The sequence below is a fragment of the Dasypus novemcinctus genome, chromosome 8 (genome assembly GCF_030445035.2).
Source record: "Dasypus novemcinctus isolate mDasNov1 chromosome 8, mDasNov1.1.hap2, whole genome shotgun sequence".
In the NCBI taxonomy this organism is placed as follows: Eukaryota; Metazoa; Chordata; class Mammalia; order Cingulata; family Dasypodidae; genus Dasypus; species Dasypus novemcinctus.
Genome location: NC_080680.1, coordinates 81025062 through 81044698, shown reverse-complemented (window position 1 = coordinate 81044698; position 19637 = coordinate 81025062). Strand labels below are relative to the sequence as shown.

Sequence of the window (19637 nt, the reverse complement as noted above, 5' to 3'; positions counted from 1 at the left end):
ATATTTAGGGTGTTATAATAAATGGAATATTTTAAAATTTTGCCTTCAGATTGTTCATATCTAGTATAAAGAAATAGAATTTATTTTTGTATGTTTATCAAGTATCCTGCAACCTTGCTGAACTAGTTGATTAGTTCTAAATGTGTATGTGTGTGTGTATTCCTTAGGATTTTCAATATACAAGAACATATTATCTTCTTTCTGAGACTGCCTGTTTCCCTATATTATGTTATTGAACATTTTACCTTTGCTAATCTAGTAGATGAAAAATGATACACAATTGTGCTTTTAATTTAATTTAAATTTCTCTTACTATGAGGAAGGTTAGGCATCATAGCAGAGACTGGCAGACAATCAACAAACTCACTAATTTTCTTCCTGGGCTGACATTTAGGATACATTTCCTAGCCTCCCTGTCAATTAGTTGTGGCCAAGAGATAGTTCCAGGCAATGGAATGTGATGGGAAGTAGTGCTCTATGTCACTTCTGGACCTGGCCCAGAAAAGCCTCAAAGAGTGATCTTCATTATCTCCCTTCTCTCATTTGTTGATCAGATGCTGAAGATATGGGGGACTCTGAGGTCATAGGAGATGACTGAGCTTCTATACAGAAGGATACTGAACTTTTGAATCACCATGTGAAAAGCCATTTGCTGAAAACCCAGATGGACTTTATTGAACTTCAGTTGTGTCAGTGAACTAACATTTTGGCAGTAGCTAGAGGTACTTACCCTACCACAAGTTTTTTTTTTTGAGGTTCCAGGGCCAGGGATTGAACCTGGGACCTCATGTGTGGGAAGCCGGCATTCAACCACTAAGTCACACTGGCTTCCCTGAGCTGGTTTTATTGTTTGTTTTGCTTATTCCTTTGTTTTTGTTTTTTCAGGAGGCACAGGTAACAGAAGCTGGGACCTCCCATGTGGGAGGCGGGAGCTCAAATGCTTGAACCACATCTGCTTCCAAAAATATCTTTTGAAATGTTTAAGAACGATTTGTGGACAGACCAAAGATTTAAGTCTCTGGGTCATATATTTAACAAATATAGTGCTAATCATAGGTTGAAATAAAAGGGGCAAAAGAGCCATGTGTAGGGAAACTATAAATGAGTCTTTGTTACTGGGGACCTAGATTCCAAAGTAAGGCCCACTGACAGTGTGCCAAATTCTTGAGCTTGTCTGCCTTGCTTACAGTGTCTGGATGTCTCTAGAGCCCTCAGGAGCCTCACTATTCGAGGCACTGTTTACTGTGGCAGTCAATGAGATCTTGCTGAGACGTGCATACGTGTAACCTCTGGAATGACTTCCCGACTCACTTTAAGACCTCTTAGCCATAAAAACTCATTTGTATTTACCATTTATCCCTTTTGGTCAAGGTCTTTTTCCAGATGCACTGTGCCAGTTAAGCCCTGAATCGCAACAGAGTTGCACCACCTATTCTCTAGTTCATTGGATTCACCCAGGACAACTAGCAAGGAGATGATGATGGACAACACCCATCCCAAGGAACAGAGAGTGTCTTGTAACTGCAAGCAAGATAGTTCCATCCATCTGCCCCCATGGGATGTAAGCCCCTCTCAATTAGAAGCAGAGTGGGTGTCACCATCCCCAAATCCTCAAGATTGGGGAATGAACAAATGGACTAAAATAGACATTATTATTCTATTATAGACTTATTATTTATTCAAGAAATGAAGTACTTTTATCATTGATATAAAGATAGTGGCCAACAGAGGTTTTGAGGGGAGAGGGAAGAATTGGGGGCATTTTGGGGACATGGAATTGTCCTGCATGACACTGCAATGACAGATACAGGCCATTATATATTTTGTCTTAATCTACAAAATTGTACAGGAGAAAGTATAAACTATAATGTAAACTATAGTGCATGGCTAGTAGCAATGCTTCAATATGTGTTCATCAGTTGGAACAAATGTACCTCACTAATGAAAGATGTTAATGTGAGAAAATGTGAGAGGGGGAGGGAGTAGAGCATATGGGAATCCCCTAAATTTTTTATGTAACATTTATATAATCTAAAGCTTCCTTAAAAATAAAAAAAAAAATTTAAAAAAAGAACCATTTGTATTCTTTCTCTGTATTTATGTCCTCAGCCCATTTTTCTATTAGGTTATTGATCCTTGCCCATTTTTATATTAGGCTGATTTTCTTCTTATTAATCTGTAGGGACTCTCGGTAATATAAGGACATCAGCCCTTTCTCTGTGATGTGTGATGCAAATATTCTTCCCAGTTTGTCATTTGTCTGTTACCATTTTTACCACTGTCTGTTATTAAAGATCAAAATATTTTTTCCAATCTTTTCTTTTGTATTTGTTTTGCATTATACCCAGAAAGGCCTTCCCCACCTTGAGATTTATTTTTTATTTTTAATTGGGTTGAAATTCACATAACATAAAATTAACCATTCAAAACTGTATAATTCAGTGACATTTTATATTCCCACCAGCAATGTACAAGAATCTCCATATCCTCACCAATACTTTTTTCCTTTTTCTTTTTTTGTTATGATAGTCAACCTAGTGAGTGTGAAGAAATATATCATGATTTTGATTTGCTTTTCCTAATGGCTAGCAATATTGACCATCTTTTCATGTTCTTGTTGGCCATTTGCATATCTTCTCTATTCAAGCCATTTGCCCATTTTTAAACTAGCTTATTTGTCTTTTTGCTGCTAAGCTGTTCTTTATCTATTCTGGATACTAGACCCTTATTAGATAGTTGATTTGCAAATATTTTCACTTTCTTGATAATGTCACTTGATGCACAAAATGTTTTAATTTTGATAAAGTCCAACTTATCTATTTTTTTCTTTTGTTGTTGGTTGGTGTCATATCTAAGAATCCACTGCCAAATTCAAGATCATGAAGATTCATCCCTAAGTTTACCTCTAAGAGTTTTATAGTTTTAGCTCTTATATTTAAGTTGTCGATTCATTCTAAGTTAATTTGTGTGTATGATATAAGGTAGGGATCCAAGTTGCTTTTTTTTTTAATTGTTTTTAAAATAAAAGCAACATGACTTTAATAAAAAATATTAGAAATAAGAGGAAAACAAATGAACATACAAACAAAAAACAACCCTAAATTCCCTCTCCCAATATGACCTATATAGTTCTTTGGCCTATTTCTTTAGCCTTTTTTATGCTAATTCTAATTCTTTCCATAGAATTTCCTTGGTTTAGTTTTCATGGTACAAATTTTGCCAGATGGGCAACCAATTCTCTTTGCCATTTTCTTTTAACAAATAAGAACCTCCCTCCTACCACTGCATCAGTTTTCAGGGTATGGAAGTAATTGTTTAAGCTCCACAAAATCCTTCAAAAAGAAAGGCCTGTGGCAATCGGATGTGTCCCACTCAGAGTTTTGAGGCAGCCAGTGAGAACTCCAGTTCTAAAGGCTGAAACTTAAGAGAGTCAGTGGGACACTTGCTCTGATAGCCACCATGTACAGAGAGCCATTACTAAGCCCAGATCAACCGTACTCTGAGTTGAGAGGAAAGTGCAGAGAAAGGAGCCCAGGAACAAATAATTTCAAATAATACTGAAGTTTTATTTCCAGTATTTCTAATGTTCAGTTCCTAAAATGGAAGTATATAAGTAGAAGAAATTTTCCCATCAGGCTACTGATGGTAAATAGCTACTAATTAGACTATGTCTATTTGTCTTGTTTTTCTGCTACTCTCCTTGCCTTACATTTTATGTCCTAGCATTATAGAACTGCTATAGTTCCTTGTATACATTATGCTTTCTCCTCATTTCCCACAGCCAAGAATTTTGCTCCTATTACTCTGTCTTCCCCAATACCACATTTCCTCCACTGCAAACACTTCCTATAATTTTGTACTCATCTTTCCAGATTCAACCAAGTATCACATCCTCTGGAGGCTTTCCCAGACCTTTGCCCAGGCTGCACTAACTGCTCCACTCCATTCCCAATCACAGAATGTTACCAAGCAGCTTTACATGGCTCCTTTTCCTCTAGACTCCAAGCTCTTTAGGGCAGTGAGCACTTCTTATTCATATTTTTATTTCCACCATCTGGTACAAATTACATGCTTCGTAAGTGCTGGACTTTGGTTGGAAAGAATAAGGAGCCATTTGACTTACCTTTGGCTTTTCTGGCAAGGGTTGGGATTACATGGATCCTTTGAGATGCACGATCCAAACTCAAACTGATGGTCTTGGAGACCCACACAACGAGCAATGCAGGCACTGGGGTAAGTGCGCCCATTCTGCCCACACACAGGGACAAACTGATCTGCACAGTTACAGGGCAGACCTGAAGAGAAGAAACAGCCTCAATAATAGGCTTGTATAGTCCTCTTCCCCCCAGACTTCTTTACTAGGGTGTACTATTAGCAATGATGTGGAGGCCTAATGTTAAAACAGAATTGTACGTTAAGTCATAAAAAAAAACTTCCCTCCAATCTCTGACAGGGTTTTTAAAGGCAGCAAGCCTCTGAAAAACCATTTGCCTGCAGAAGGGCTTTCCTTTGTTCTAGTCATGGCCAGCTGAGCAAGGGCCTTCAGACTTTGATCCCAGGTAGAGACCCAGTAAACAAGACTATATAGGTAAAAAAACAGTAAAGAATGCTTCTTCCAGTCTGGTAAATAAAATCTAGAATTTAGATTTCTGAAGTCTGGCTTGGGAGATTTCTGGAATGTTAAAGGATAATACCAAAACCAAGACAAAGAGTGAAGGCTATTAGTGCCTCATGTAGGTTCCTGTCACTCTCATCTCCTTAGGAAGGGGGGGGGGGGGAAAGGAGAGCGTGACTTGGGAAATTATTGTAATTTTGAAAAAAACATGAATTTTTTTGAATGTCTTCTCTGAGTCATATTTGGACTGCTATACTGAGTCTCAATAATGTGGTATACTCTTTTAGCCAGTAAAATCCCCTAAGATTCTAGTAGCTAAATAGTCATTAACTTAATTTATCCCAGGATACTAGGGACCACATAACTATAAGGAAAAAGGGTTCTGCTAGTTGTAAAAGTCACCTTCCAAAAATATATATAAAAAAGAAAGATTTTCCCTGTAAATCTTTAGCTCATTCTTCATACCTACACCCCTCTATGGCTTCCTAAGTAGAATGAATTGTCCTTATCAGAGCAGAGCAGTTAAAGTATAATAATAAAGGAGCAGTGAAGGCTGCTACTCATTAGGGTAGATAGAGGATGGGGTGGAATAAGTACTGCTCCTACTTCCCCATCAGTTTAGATTTCATTCCTATTTCTGATCTCCTTTTTCTGGAGGTGTAGGGTTGGTAAATGTTTATTCTGCTCACCCCACCCCATGAGTAATACTAACTCCAAGGAAAGAAGAATCAAGTTGCCACTGTAGCAGCATCAAAGAGAGCTACCTGGTTCCTCTTTACCCAGAAATGGAAGTATTTCAGAGCTGGGCAAAAGCGGGTACTGGTAGACTGCTGTTGCTGTTGGCAGCTATAGCTTCTCCAGAGAACAGCATCCCATCTCCTTGGCCTTTCTATTTACTAGTATATGTAACTGGTATATAGCTGCATAATATCAGTAGAATAAAGCTCAGTAAAATCAGTAAAGCAGTATTCTGGGTTATTATTGTTTGTGGGAGCCTAAATGAATCAGTAAACTAAGGCAGGTAAAGAAAGAAGGTGGTGAGAAAAACAATAGAAAAGGAACAAACTTAGAAAATACATGGATATTCTATACCAAAATGGTAGGGTAAATGAGTTATTTTACCAGGTAGAAAAGTTCCATTTAACCAAAAAAAATTCTGTTTTTGTTTTTGAGCTACTGGGGACCAGGGATTGAACCCAGTCTCTCGTAAGTGGGAAGTCGGCATATAACCACTGAACCACATCGGCTTCCCTGAGCTGGTTTTTTGTTTGCTTTGCTTGTTGTTTTTTTTTAAGGAGGCACTGGAAACTGAACCCAGGACCTCCCATGTGGGAGGTGGGCACTCAACTGCTTGATCTACATCTGCTCCATCCCTGTTCTTTTTGACTCATGCAATTCCAGAAATTACCCTAAGAAATTCTTTAGTTCAATGCCTTCAATTCATAGAGGAAACTGAGATCCAGTGAGGGAAAGTACCTTGCTCTCAGATTCTGTATTTACTGTACTATGTATATTTGCAGTTAAACCCACTCTTGAGAAGTAGTGTCAGTCTTGTCTCTTAGGGAAAAATGAGTCCAAAGGAAGGATGGCCTGCTCAGGACAGCCTCTGTGTGACCAGAGTTACCTGTGAAGGTGCGACGATCATCTTCTGAACTGTGCTCACTGAGGCAGAGGCGGGTAAAACACACCAAATTTCCAGCAAAACAAGAACAGACATTGCAGTCGATATTAAAGGTTGTTCCATGACCTGAGAGAAAGACAAATAAAATGTTGACCTGAATCAAATCTTCAGAAATAGAGCATAAATAAACAATTTAATGGTTTAAAAAGGTTTAAAATGGAAATTCTTGGAAGACTCCTTCTGAATACACAAACCAAGTAGTTAAATCTGAGATATTTATATTTTTGCATTTACCTTCCACCTTACTCCTCCAACCACCTAACATGCTGGTCTCACCAGACTGCTCCCGATTCTTTGAGAATGTTTCAGCCTGCCCATTCTGCCTGATCTGCTTTTCCTTTTGGAACTCTGCTCATCTCCAGGACCTGACTTGATGCCATCTTTGGGTCAAAGACTCTCCTGGCACCCTGACAGGAATAAATGCTTGGTCTGCTCCTTTTTGTGACTCAAATTCTCTCCCATTTTATTGTATAAAACCTAACTCTAATTTCCCATCAGTTTCAGCCCTGCAAGGAAATAGTTGCATGTTCTTTTGTACAAAATAGGCATTCTGTCAGTGACAATTTATGGAAGGAATGAATTTATTTTTCCTCGGATATTTTCTGTGACACCTACCTCCCACCTACCTCCACATTTTAACCAAGTAGAATATGGACTAAGAAACAAGTATCTTATTTGCTCTAGGACAGAAGTTTGCAAATTCTTTTTAGCCAGGAACACTCTTCTTTCAAATAAGATCACATTCTGGAGGGCAAACAAAGGAGCATATAAAAACTGATCTATTGGTTAATGGGGTAGGGAGAAGGAGATAAAGGTGGGGTAGCAGAGTAAGCTGTGGGCCCAGGAGCACATTCTAAAAAATGCCATTTTTTCCACACACACACACACAAAATATATATATACACACACATATAAATATATACTTATATTTAAAGATACTTAGATTACATAAATGTTACATAAAAAATAAAGGGGATTCCCATATGCCCTGCTCCCTCCTCCCACATTTTCCTACAACATCCTTCATTAGTGTTTTTCCACAATTTTTGAGATCATATATGGACATTGACAATTTTAAAGCTATAAAGAAAAAATGGTTAAGGAAGCAATGGGAAAGCAAGACCCCAAGACTTTAAAAAAAATTCATCAAAGGGTGGTCTTTTTAAATGTGCTCTCACCCAGCCCCTAATCACAGTGTAGTTCCTATCCCCCAGTTTACTCTCTATGATATCAAAATCTGAGTTTCATTTCTGGGGATGGGGTTAGGGAGAGCATGGTTGGGGAAAGGCTGGCGAGAGCCAAACCTGTGGCCTTGCCTATAAAAGGCATGGACTTTGGAGTCAAACAGGCCTAGGGCTGAATCCCACGTTGGCTACTTACTAGCTGGGTGGCCTCTTTGAGCAAGAGCTTCCTCATCTGTGAGGTAGGAATAATAAGGTACCTCTGTAAAAGGTAATTGGGAGGGTGAAATGGGAGGATGAAATGAGATAATGCGGGCTGCGGCTTACCATAGTGCTTGGCACATGGTTAAGAGTTCAGTAAGTATTCATTAATTACCACTGGCTATGAGCCCCTTCTTGAGGAGGCTTCTAAGACAATTCTTTAGATTAGCACCCTGTAGAGTATAATTTGAAAAATACTGCCCTGGAATATCTGATTTGTAGAGCTTGCTCTTTGGTGAGAATCCTCAATGATTTTCCTACAATGTTAAGATAACTATTTTTGTATTAAAAACAAATAAAATATGTTTCAAGACTCACTTTTTCTTTTTCCTCCAACAATACACGATTTCTGGAAGTCTATACAGTGCATCTCCATACAGTTTTCTAAGAGTCCACTTTGTCCACATGAACAAATTTTATAACAACCAACTTCCCCTGCAGATGATGGCACCTGGATTAGTGTCCCTTGACGGACAATGAAATCAGAAGCTTCTCCCAATTTGCAACCTGTACAAACAAAAATTGTCTGAGAGAGATAGTACTGTTTCATGACTTTGTTTTATGATATTAGATATACTCCACAAAGTCTAACAGGTACTATATGGCTATTAAAAACCTAAAAGACTTTTTACCAAATTAGAGACTTTGTTTTGGTTCATTGGTCAAAAACATATCACAGTATTTGCTGAGGGCAGGAAGAGGGAAGTAGAGATGTAATATGGGGGCATTTTTGGGATTTTGAGTTGTTCTAAATGATATTTCAGGGTCAGATGCTGGACTTTATATTTCCTGCCATAACCCACTTAATGTACTGGGGGAGAGTGTGAACTACAGGGTAAACTATTATTTATGTAGTGCAGCAGTGCCCCAAAATGTGTTTACCAAGTGTGATGAGTATGCCACAATGATGAGGGAAGTTGTTGGTGTGGGAGGAGTGGGGTCAGGGGTATATGGGAACTTCTTATATTTTTTAATGTAACATTTTTTTTTTTTGATGTATATATCTTAAAAAAATACAGCTTACAGAAATGATGAGGTGGGGGTGGGGAGTGGGTTTATATGGGAACCTCTTATGTTTTTTGTATTTTTTATGTTTTTAGTGTAACGTTCCCTATGATATATTAACTTTAATAAAAAAAATTAAAAAAACCATATCTTCTCAAATAAAAGTTCCACGTTCTGTAGGATAATTAAGGACCTATACTTCAAAGTTAGTTATAGTTCAGAAATGCTATAAATAGCCTTTTTAAAAAAAATTTCTTTGGACTAATTAAATTAGTCCAAATTAAAGATTTTTTTTTAAAAAGGAGTAGAGAAACTGACAGTATTTTTAGAATAATCTTGCTCAATAAACCTTTTAGTGATGGAACACAAGGGATACCTTAAACTAAAAGAAAAACTGAATACTTAGGTGGGCTTAAGGAAAATCCGTTTTCTATCTCATTACAAGGTGGACTTAGTTTAACAAAAAGAAGATAATTTTTAGTTTATTTCTATATTTAAAGAATTTAGAGTATTACTGTTTTAAGCAACTATGCATTGTTTTCTTGCTAAAAAACATTTATCAAATTATTATGTAAAGATAACGGACAGAAAAAATTATTTGGAAATTTGAAACAGCCCAACATTTCCAATTTTAACAAGGTTTATTATGACTCCACAGCTGACATATTACTGTTTCACACAAATAATATAGATGATCTTTTGAGGCATAATGCTTATTTTATTCTTTTGCTTCTTTTTACTTCACAGATTTTTAAAGATGTTGATTCTAACATGATAAAGAAACATATTCAATTGGGAAATAGATAAAAGGAAACAAAAGACTGCCACAACTGTATTTTAAAGGGACCCATAAAGAGATAAAGTCTATCAAAATTCTATGGGGGAAGCAGACTTGGCTCAATGGGTAGAGTGTCCGCCTACCACATGGGAAGTCTGTGGTTCAAACCCCAGGCCTCCTTGACCTGTGTGGAGCTGACCCACGTGCAGTGCTGATGCGCGCAAGGAGTGCCCTGCCATGCAGGGGTGTTCCCCGCATAGGATAGTCCCACGCGCAAGGAGTGCACCCCGTAAGGAGAGCTGCCCTGTGCAAAAGAAAGTCCAGCCTGCCCAGGAGTGGCGCAGCACACACGGAGAGCTGAAGTAGCAAGATGACGCAACAAAGAGACAGAGATTCCCGGTGCCGCTGACAGGAATCCAAGCAGATTCAGAACATACAGCGAAGAGACACAGAGAGCAGACAACTTGTGTGGGGGTTGAGGAGTGGAGAGAAATAAATAAAAATAAATCTTTGGAAAAAAAAATTCTATGTCATAACATAAGACAACATGGATGAACCTAGTTGATATAATGCTGAGTGTAATAAGCCATACACAAAAGGACAAATATGGGATGGTCTCACTAATATGAACTAAATACAATGAACAAACTCACAGAGATTAACTTTATTTATTTATTTTTATTTATTTCTCTCCCCCCCGCCACTTGTCTGTTCTCTGTGTCCATTTGCTGTGTATTCTTCTTTGTCTGCTTCTGCTGATGTCAGTGGCATGGGAATCTGTGTCTCTTTTTGTTGCGTCATCTTGCTGTGTCAGCTCTCCGTGTGTGCAGTGCCATTCCTGGGCAGGCTGAACTCTCTTTTGCGCTGGGCAGCTCTCCCCATGGGGTGCACTCCTTGCGCGTGGGGCTTCCCCACACGGGGGGCACCCCTGCATGGCAGGGCACTCCTTGAGTGCATTAGCACTGTGCATGGGCCAGCTCCACACAGGTCAAGGAGGCCTGGGGTTTGAACCGCGGACCTCCCATGTGGTAGATGGATGCCCTATCCATTGGGCCAAGTCCGCTTCCTGAGATTAACTTTAGAGTATAGGTTACTAGGAAATAGAATGTGCATTGAAAATTGGAGCTGATGCTTAATATATGTAGCATTATTAATAAGGTTAATTATAAAAGTGTAGAAATGAGTAGACTTGAGAGTAACACATTATAATGAGTATAGCTAAAACTGCTGATTTATAAATGTGACTGTGGCTGAAAGGGGTAGTGGACATAAATATCAATTGAAAGGAAACTAAATAATAATCTAGGGAATGTATATTATTGATTTTGGTGGTGGATGAAGATTGTGGTCAATAATAGAAATATAAGAATGCTCTTCTTTTACAAAGTCCTAAGAATATGGTGATACATAGGAAAGTTATAACTAATGTAACTTATGGATAACAGTTAACAGTAATGTAATATTTTGCAGCAAAGGCAGTAGGTATTTTTTCAACACTAAGGAACAACAATAGGTGGTACAAGGAAATTCGGGATTTTTCCTTTTGGAGTAATGAAAATGTTCCAAAATGGACTGAGGTGATGACAGCACAACTCTGTGGTGAAGATGAGAGCCATTGAGTGTATATTTTGAATGGACTATACAAAGCATGGAACTGTATAACACAGGAAATCCAGTGGTGGATGATGGACTGTGGTTAACAGGATAAATAAGAGAATGTTTTCTCCTAAACAATAACAAATATATAATACTAATATAGGGTGTGTTAATAATTGGGTGGGTTGGGGGAAAATATATTAAATGTAAGACATGGGATATAGTTAATAGTAATGTTTGACAATGTTCTTGCATAATTTGTAACAAATGTTTCATGACAATGTAGGTTGTTGGTGGTGAGGAAAGGTATGGGAGCCTTGTATGATATACATATTTGTTTTGTAAATTCACAAATTTTACTATACACTTACTGTTTATGTATGTTCATGTATGAATGATACACTTCAATGAAATTTTATTTAAAAATTCTATGGTATAAAAATTTTTTCGGTCTTAAAACAACATGCATTTCAATACAACATTAATATTTATGACTCTAATTATACATCCTATTGAGTATACCATTTCTTCATATACTAAAGGAAAGAAAGAAAAACACATGAACACATGAATAATATGCAGTGCATTTTCTCAAACATTGCAATACGGAAATGGAAGTATAAAAAGTTGGCCCAAGTTTTCTTTCCTCTTTTCTTTTGCAGTCAAGACACTATAACTCATTATGAATACAGTTTTGGATTGATATTTTTAGTTTACAGTATAAATGAAAATTGCATTTATCTTTGTCTTTTTTTATGTGTTTATATAAACATGTCAAGCTTTGCTGTGACGGAATTTACCAGTTTGGACATGTTCTTGTTTTTGGTCCCCATTTTGGTGGGTGTAGATTTCTTGAAGATGTTATTTCAGTTAAAGTGTGGGCTACCTGAATCAGGTTGGTCTTTAATCCAGCTAACTAAAGTCCTTTACAAACAGAATGAAATTCAGACGTTGAGAAAAAGCTATGGTAAGAAGCCAAAATCAACGGTCCCCAGAGGAGAAAGGAAATGGCATGATCATTTGCAATGCCATGTAACAGAAAAGCCAAGGATCAAGGATCACTGGCCGCTAGCCCCAGAATGTCACAGTCTTCAAGGAAAAAGTATCTCCTTGCTAATGCCTCAAAACCATAAGCCAATAAATTCCCATTGTCCGTGTGGAGCTGGCCCAAGCGCAGTGCTGATGTGCACAAGGAGTGCCGTGCCACGCAGGGCTGTCCCCTGCGTAGGGGAGCCTCACGTGCAAGGAGTGCGCTCTGTGAGGAGAGCCGCCCAGTGCGAAAGAAAGTGCAGCCTGCCCAGGAATGGTGCCGCCCACACAGAGAGCTGACACAACAAGATGACGCAGCAAAAAGAAACACAGATTCCTGTGCTGCTGACAACAACAGAAGCGGACAAAAGAAGACGCAGAAAATAGACAGAGAACAGACAACTGGGGTGGGGGGAAGAAGGGGAGAGAAATAAATAAACAAATCTTTAAAAAAAAATTCCCATTGTGTAAGCTGACCCATTGTTTGGCATTTGTTTTAGCATCTAGGAAAGGAAGACAATTGCAGAAAACCATAATTAGAAAATAAAGAACTTTGTAACCTCACTCTAAAGATAATCCCTGTAAAGAAACACCAGGAAGTGGGTTCTGCCGCTTGGGTTTGAAACATGACCTTGTCAGTGTTGCGAGGCAACCTCACCCTAAGCAAACCAATTTAGGGGCTATGGTAGACAGAATAATGGTCCCTTAAAATGTCCCCATCCTAATCCCCAGAACCTGTGAATATATTACCTTACACAGCAAAGGAGTGTTTGCAGATGTGATTAAATTAAGGATCTTGAGATAGAGAGATAGTGGTAGGCCCAATATAATCGCAACAGTCTTTATAAGGGAAAGAGAGAGACAGGAGAGTCGGGGAAGGAGCTATGATGACAGAAGCAGAGGCTGGAGTGATGTGATGCTGGGGTGGAAAGGGGCCACCAGGCAAGGAATGTAGGCAGCCTCCAGAAAGTGGAAAACACAAGACTCCCAGAAGGAACACAGCTCTGCTAATACCACGATTTTAACCCAGGGAAACTTCTGACCTCCAGAACTAGTAAGTCTGTTTGTATTAAGCAATTAAAAAAAAAAAAAAAAGGAAAGAAAAAGAAAAAAGAAACACCAGCAGTATATATCAGCAGTATATATACATATTCACCCCACACTCACCTACCTCTTACCTTGAACACAAGAGTACGGAAGGCAGGGATCTCCAGGTAGACATCCTTTTCGGTTTACCTCACAGAGCTCGTTAGCAGGGCAAGGATTTGGGTTACAGGGATGAGTCACCTCCTCTACAATGTTACCTAAAGTACTTGGCCCTGAAAAGCCAATAACAGATCAATTTAACCAACCTAAAAGTATAAAAGAGGCATATGAATTATCTGAGTTAATCATGGCTGGAAAAAAATGGAGAACTCATAAGCATAAGGGAAGGCCTGATTCTAGCAAGCTATTAAAACACTCAGATTGTCTGATCACTTGTGAACTAAGCATAAACGCATATACATATGTTTATTTATTTAATACCTACAATATTCCAGGCAAGATTTCAAGCATAGGACATACAATGTGAACAAAAGAGACAAGTCTCTAATGTGGAGTTTACATGTTTACACACTGGCAGAGAAAGAAGAAACAGACAATAAATAGACTATATACATAACAAAGTCATAGAGCAGTAAGTAACGTATGTGGATGGAAAGTGAAAGGTATATTTTGAACAGAGTGGTCAAATAGTTGCTTATATTTAGAGGGATAATTTGTCACATTTTACCACAAATGATAATAATTTATTATGGTAAGATGGACCCTACACCATGATTATATTTATTAACTTGTGAAATAATGACCAAGAAAAAGTCTCACATAATATAAAGTATTATGATATTTAAAGAGTACTGAAATACAAACAAAACAGTTCTTCCCACTGAATTACTTTCCTTCTACATACATATGTTTTATTGCTCTAAGAGAGCCTGATTGTGAATATAGTAGTTTTGCTTATTTGGTTTTAGGCCAGACTCAAAATCTAAGACTAATGCAGGTATAACAGCTCTTGAAATTCATCTCATCCAGTCTAATCATCTTACCATAGAGAAGACAAGGCTCAAAGAACTGAAGCAAAGTGCTCAAAGTCACAGAGATTTATGTGTTCATCTACTGCTCTTTTTTGCTATAATGATCAGAGGCTAAGGGACACAGTTTATTGGTCTTGAGAAAATGTGGCTGATATTACCAGGTGTCAATCTAGCATCCATTCTTCTTTTCCTCCTTATGAACAGAATGCCAGTTTTACTTAGGGTAGCAATGGACCCTGCTAAAAAGAGAATCTTTCCCAGGCTCCCTTACAACTAGGGGTGGCCAATGAGATTAAGAAGTTGCTCTCTCCCTTCCTTTTTCCATCAGGAACTAGGATATGGTTGCTGGAATTCTAGTTACCATGTTAAAATCATAAACAACATAAAGTAACCTTGATGACAGAAGCCAAGAGTTAAGGATGGTGGAGAAAATTAGAAAGAGCCTGTATTCCTGATAATAATGGAACCACCATAACAGTCCTAGACTATTTACTTCTTAGTTTTCTTTTACTTCTATCTGACACAGGAAAACAAGGAGCTGAATTCGCTGTCAGTATTCCCAGGCAGCTAAAGGCACTAATGCCCTCTGGTGGCAGTCTAAGCATCTATTTTAACGACTTGTTATCCTCTACCTCTAGGAGCCATCAAATAGTCACCTTCCTGCCAGGAAGCTCAGTTCCAGGATTCCTTAATGAGATCCCAACTTAGTCTTCTAGTTTTTGGCAGAAGTATTTGGCAGAGAGACGGTGAAGCAGTGAGATGTGGTCCATTTTCATGTAGTAACCCAGACCATCATTCCTTACCCCCTGTTTGGTGGGTAAATCTGAGCCAATTTCTGGCTCAGGTCCCCTGATATTGACTGCATAGGGGAAATTCTACTGTCTGCTCAAATCATGGCAAGGACACAGCAATGATATGGAGATGGTTATGAGAATGGTACCTCTGATTCAACTCTTAGAATGCCTGATTAATAATACTTCACTAGATCCTCAGACTGATAAAATGAAAAACTAGATAGTAATTATTCTATGCCTTTTTTTTAGGAGGTACTGGGGACTGAACCTTGTACAAAGGAGGCAGGCACTCAACCACTGAGCTATATCCACTCATGCCTTTTTTAAAGATTATTTTTTCAAGAACAAAGACAAGAACTTGAACTAAGGGAAAATCAAGAGTGATAATCACTTTTGTTTATATGTTTTATGATGACAATTTTGTCTTGGGCTAAAGAGGCCAAGCAAAATAAGATAAGGCTCTGTGATTGAGATAGTATCATTAAACAAGGTGTTCTTAATATGCAAAACAAACAAGGGCAGAGATGGAAGGGAAAAGTGCTTGAAAGCCAAAAAAAAAAGGACCTACTAAGGTATGTATCCAAAGGTATACAATTTTCTAGGTCATCTGTAGGTGATAAGAGCTCACAAATACTTTCAGCTGTATGGTCTTCAGGAAATTTGTTTTGGTCTCCACACTTTTTGAGAATCTCCACACAATCTGATCTTGAAAAGAAAAATATATACAGATTTAGGTTTCAAGGGATCTTTTCATGTTGTCTTGTCTATATCCATTTTGTTTCTTAAGCTTTCCAAAAGGTGAATTTTCATAATTTAACAATGTTTCACAATTAGTTTTTGTAAGTATGGTAAAAGAGAATAGGAATCATAGGGGACCCTATGGTTAATAAATAAGTAAAAAAAGCATCCCTAACTTTCTCTTATATGAGATTAAAGACTTTTGTCAAATTTTATACTTAGGCTGTTAATACCAATGGTGTGGCTTTTCACTCTTTTTTAAAAAACATATACTTTGTTTTTTAAAAAAGATACTTAGATTACATAAATGTTACATAAAAACTATAGGGGATTCCCATATGCCCTGTTCCCCACACCTCCCACATTTCCCCACATTACAATATCCTTCGTTATTTTCACTCTGTTTGAAAGGAAATTAAATTAGCCTGAGGGAAGTGGATGTGACTCAACTGATGGAGCATCCCTCTACCATTAGGAGGTCCAGGGTTCAAACCCAGGGCCTCCTGGCCCGTGTGGAGCTGGCCCATGCACAAGTGCTGCCATGCACAAGGAGTGCCGTGCCATGCAGGGGTGTCCTCCACATTGGGGAGCCCCACGTGCAAGGAGTGTGCCCCTCAAGGAGAGCAACCCTAAGCGAATAAAGTGCAGCCTACCCAGGAATGGTGCCGCACACATGGAGAGCTGATGCAGCAAGATGACACAACTAAAAGAGACACAGATTCCTGGTGCCACCGAGCATGCAAGCAGACACAGAACACACAGCTAATGGACACAAGAGAGTAGACAACGGGGATGGGGGGGGAGGGAGAAAAAAAAAAATTAGACTGACAGGAGTTGCTCCTCACAAAATCATATATCTTACTTTCAGGACCTTATGCTTGCTTTTTTCTATTTTTTAAATATCTCATTAGTTATCAAAATTAAGGTATCTAAGCTATAACAAATGGATTCTCCACCACTTTACAATCTTCTCTGTCTTCAAGAGTATTTGGCACTCATATCAGTGTTTTGTGCTAAGAGTCTACAAATTTTCCACTCACCTCTTCCCTGTCACCCAATATCTCCCCTACTCAGGTCATCCCCCTGTCATGTCAGAGATTAGCTCTGGACCCTGTTTAAGGTGAAATAACCTGCAGTCAGTCATCAAGCACCCAGCAGCACTGAGCCACATGCCAACAACTTAGGGACTGGATATTAACGTGGTTTTGGAAAAGCTTTCTGGAAAAAGATGCTTAAAGAAAGGCTGATATAGATTACTATGAAATTAATGCTTTTGGTTTCATCCATCATTGCAGGTCCCATCTTTATTTTATCCTAGATCTAATAAGCAAACCTTTCACAAATTGTTTACTAGGAACAGGTCCTAATGGTTATATTCACTAACTCCTTCACTAATCAAACAATTATGGTATAGCTATTGTGTCAGGGTTATGCTAATCCCTGAAGAAAAGGAAGAGAGGATACAAAGGGGAAGAAGGCACAAAGAATAAGCTCAAGGAAAGCAAAGTCTAACAGAGAATATAAGACAAAATAAAATATAAAAATAAAGCTGAATTGCACATTGAAGGTACTCAAATGTTTCTAAAATTGAGTAAATAAGAAAAGTACACATACAGTTCTGTAGGAATTTGTAGAAAGGATAGATTACTAATAGCTGGAGAAATCTGGAAAGATTGCACAGGATTGACTGGTATTTAAGAAGGGCCAAGAAGAATAGGCAGGATATGAGCAAATAGAGATGGGGGAAGGGAATTTCAAGCAGGGAGATGAGGGGAATGTAGAAAAGCATTTGGCATGTGGGGGTGATAGGCAAAAGGAAGTTGTAGGATGGAAAACTCTAGTGATAGACTGTGGGTAGATTAAGAAGCATCTGATCAGCAAGCGAGTTGTGACCTGCTCCGTTTCTGACCTGGGCTGGTTCACCCCTCCTTAGGCAACCTGGTATTCCGCGGCTGTCGGGAAAACTAGAGAGTCTTTACGATGAAAGAAACTTACTTGCAAATAATACTTCCCCGGGATTTACTATGACAAGGTTTAATCTGCAGCGAACAAGCTATTGCTTTCCACATTTCTGGTTGACACTTTTTAATGTCAAGAACAGGTATATTTATAAATGGCATTTTTATGCTTCCTTTCTCCCACAGCTTCATGTCATTCATGGCTCCTTGATCTGACTGAGCATTACAACTCCTGAAAAGTTCTGTTGGCCTATAGAGAAACAAGTCCAGAAGGAATCAAGAGGCGATTATTTTTGGAGAGAAATCAATAGGTAAAATCCTCACCTATTAATACACCAGGAAAATATGCTATACTTGAAGAAAGCATATATAAGCCATCAAAGGACATCAGTTTTGAATTGTATGCTGTACAATAATGATAGTGTCTATTAAATATAGACACTAGCACTAAGAATCTGATTGCATGTTTTCTTTTTAACATAGATTTTTGTGAGGCAGTTCAAAACTTCAAAATGGTCTGGATGGTACTATTATCTCCAGATCTTTCCATTTCTTTCATTTCACAAAATAAATGAGTCCAAGTTTTTAAAATTGAAGTAAAATTTACAAAAATAAAATGCACAGATTTTACAGATACAGTGTAATGAGACTTGACAAAGGAATACATCCATGTAAGCACATCCAAATCAATTAAGGAACACTTCCATCATGCCAGAAAGTTCCTTTGTGTCCCTGTAGAGTCAACATTCGCTCTGCTACTATACCCCAGAGGCCACTATCATTCATATTTGTGTCACCATAGATTAAATTTTGCCTGTTCTAGAATTTCATATACACAAATCATAGGGATAGACTCTGTATCTATCTTTTGGGTCTGGCTTCTTTAGCTAAAACATAACCTTTTTGAGATTCATCCATGTTGTTATATATATATATATATATATAGTTTGCCCCCTTTTTATTGTCTAGTAGAATTTCATTATATGAAAATACCACAATTTGTGCATCCTAGTGATTCTCATAGTTTTTAATCTCAGGACCCATTTACACTCTGAAAAATATTGTTTACATGGATTATATCTAACAAAATTTACCATTTACCATATTAGAAATGAAAATAGAGAAAAAATTTAAGTAGTTATTAATTCATTAAAAATTATGAGCCCATTATATGTTAATAGAAATATTTTTATGAAAAATAACTATTTTCCAAATTTAAAAAAATTAGTGAGAAGGTAGGACTGTTTTACAGTTTTGTAAATCTCTTTAATATCTGTCTTTATCAAAGCTGGATTTTCATATCTGCTTCTGTATTCAATCTATTGAGATATCTATCGCCTCTAGAAAACTCTATTCTACACTTTGGTGAGAATGACAATAAAAAGGGCAAATATCTTAGTGTTCTGGTGCTGGCTGTTAGTACTTCTTGGTATTTCTTGATTTTTCTGTCACATGATATCCTCCCTTTATCTTTCTGTGACTTCCTGGTTCTCTTTATAAGGCCTAATTCGGATTAAGGTCCACCCTGTTTCAGTTGAGCTACACCTTAACTAAAAATAACATCTTCAAAAGGTCCTATTTACAATGGGTTCATACCACAGGAAGGTACTGTGGTTAAGATTAAGAATGTTTTCTTTTTTTTTTTTTTAAGATTTATTTTATTTATTTATTTCTCTTCCCTTCCCCTCCCTGCCCCTGGTTGTCTGTTCTCTATGTCTATTTGCTGCATCTTCTTTGTCCGCTTCTGTTGTCAGCGGCATGGGAATCTGTTTCTTTTTGTTGCGTCATCTTGTTGTGTCAGCTCTCCATGTGTGCTGTGCCATTCCTGGGCAGGTTGCACTTTCTTTCGCGCTGGGCGGCTCTCCTTACGGGGCACACTCCTTGCGTGTGGGGCTCCCCTACACGGGGTACACCCCTGCGTGG

The 19637-nt window shown here is 38.1% G+C and overlaps 1 protein-coding gene across 3 annotated transcripts in view; it reads right to left on the bottom strand.

The window, feature by feature from the left end:
- Nucleotides 1-19637, bottom strand: part of RECK (reversion inducing cysteine rich protein with kazal motifs) — a 104894-nt gene that overhangs the window by 9794 nt on the left and 75463 nt on the right. For 2 of the 3 annotated variants that reach the window (XM_004457292.5, XM_058302077.2), the window contains 6 exons: nucleotides 17752-17964; nucleotides 15587-15723; nucleotides 13325-13465; nucleotides 8057-8245; nucleotides 6240-6362; nucleotides 4124-4295 (listed from right to left, as the gene is read on the bottom strand). In XM_004457292.5, the coding sequence (XP_004457349.2) occupies nucleotides 4124-4295; nucleotides 6240-6362; nucleotides 8057-8245; nucleotides 13325-13465; nucleotides 15587-15723; nucleotides 17752-17964 (975 nt within the window). The remainder of the gene's footprint in view (nucleotides 1-4123; nucleotides 4296-6239; nucleotides 6363-8056; nucleotides 8246-13324; nucleotides 13466-15586; nucleotides 15724-17751; nucleotides 17965-19637) is intronic. The other variant, XM_023588420.3, reaches the window with a different exon arrangement.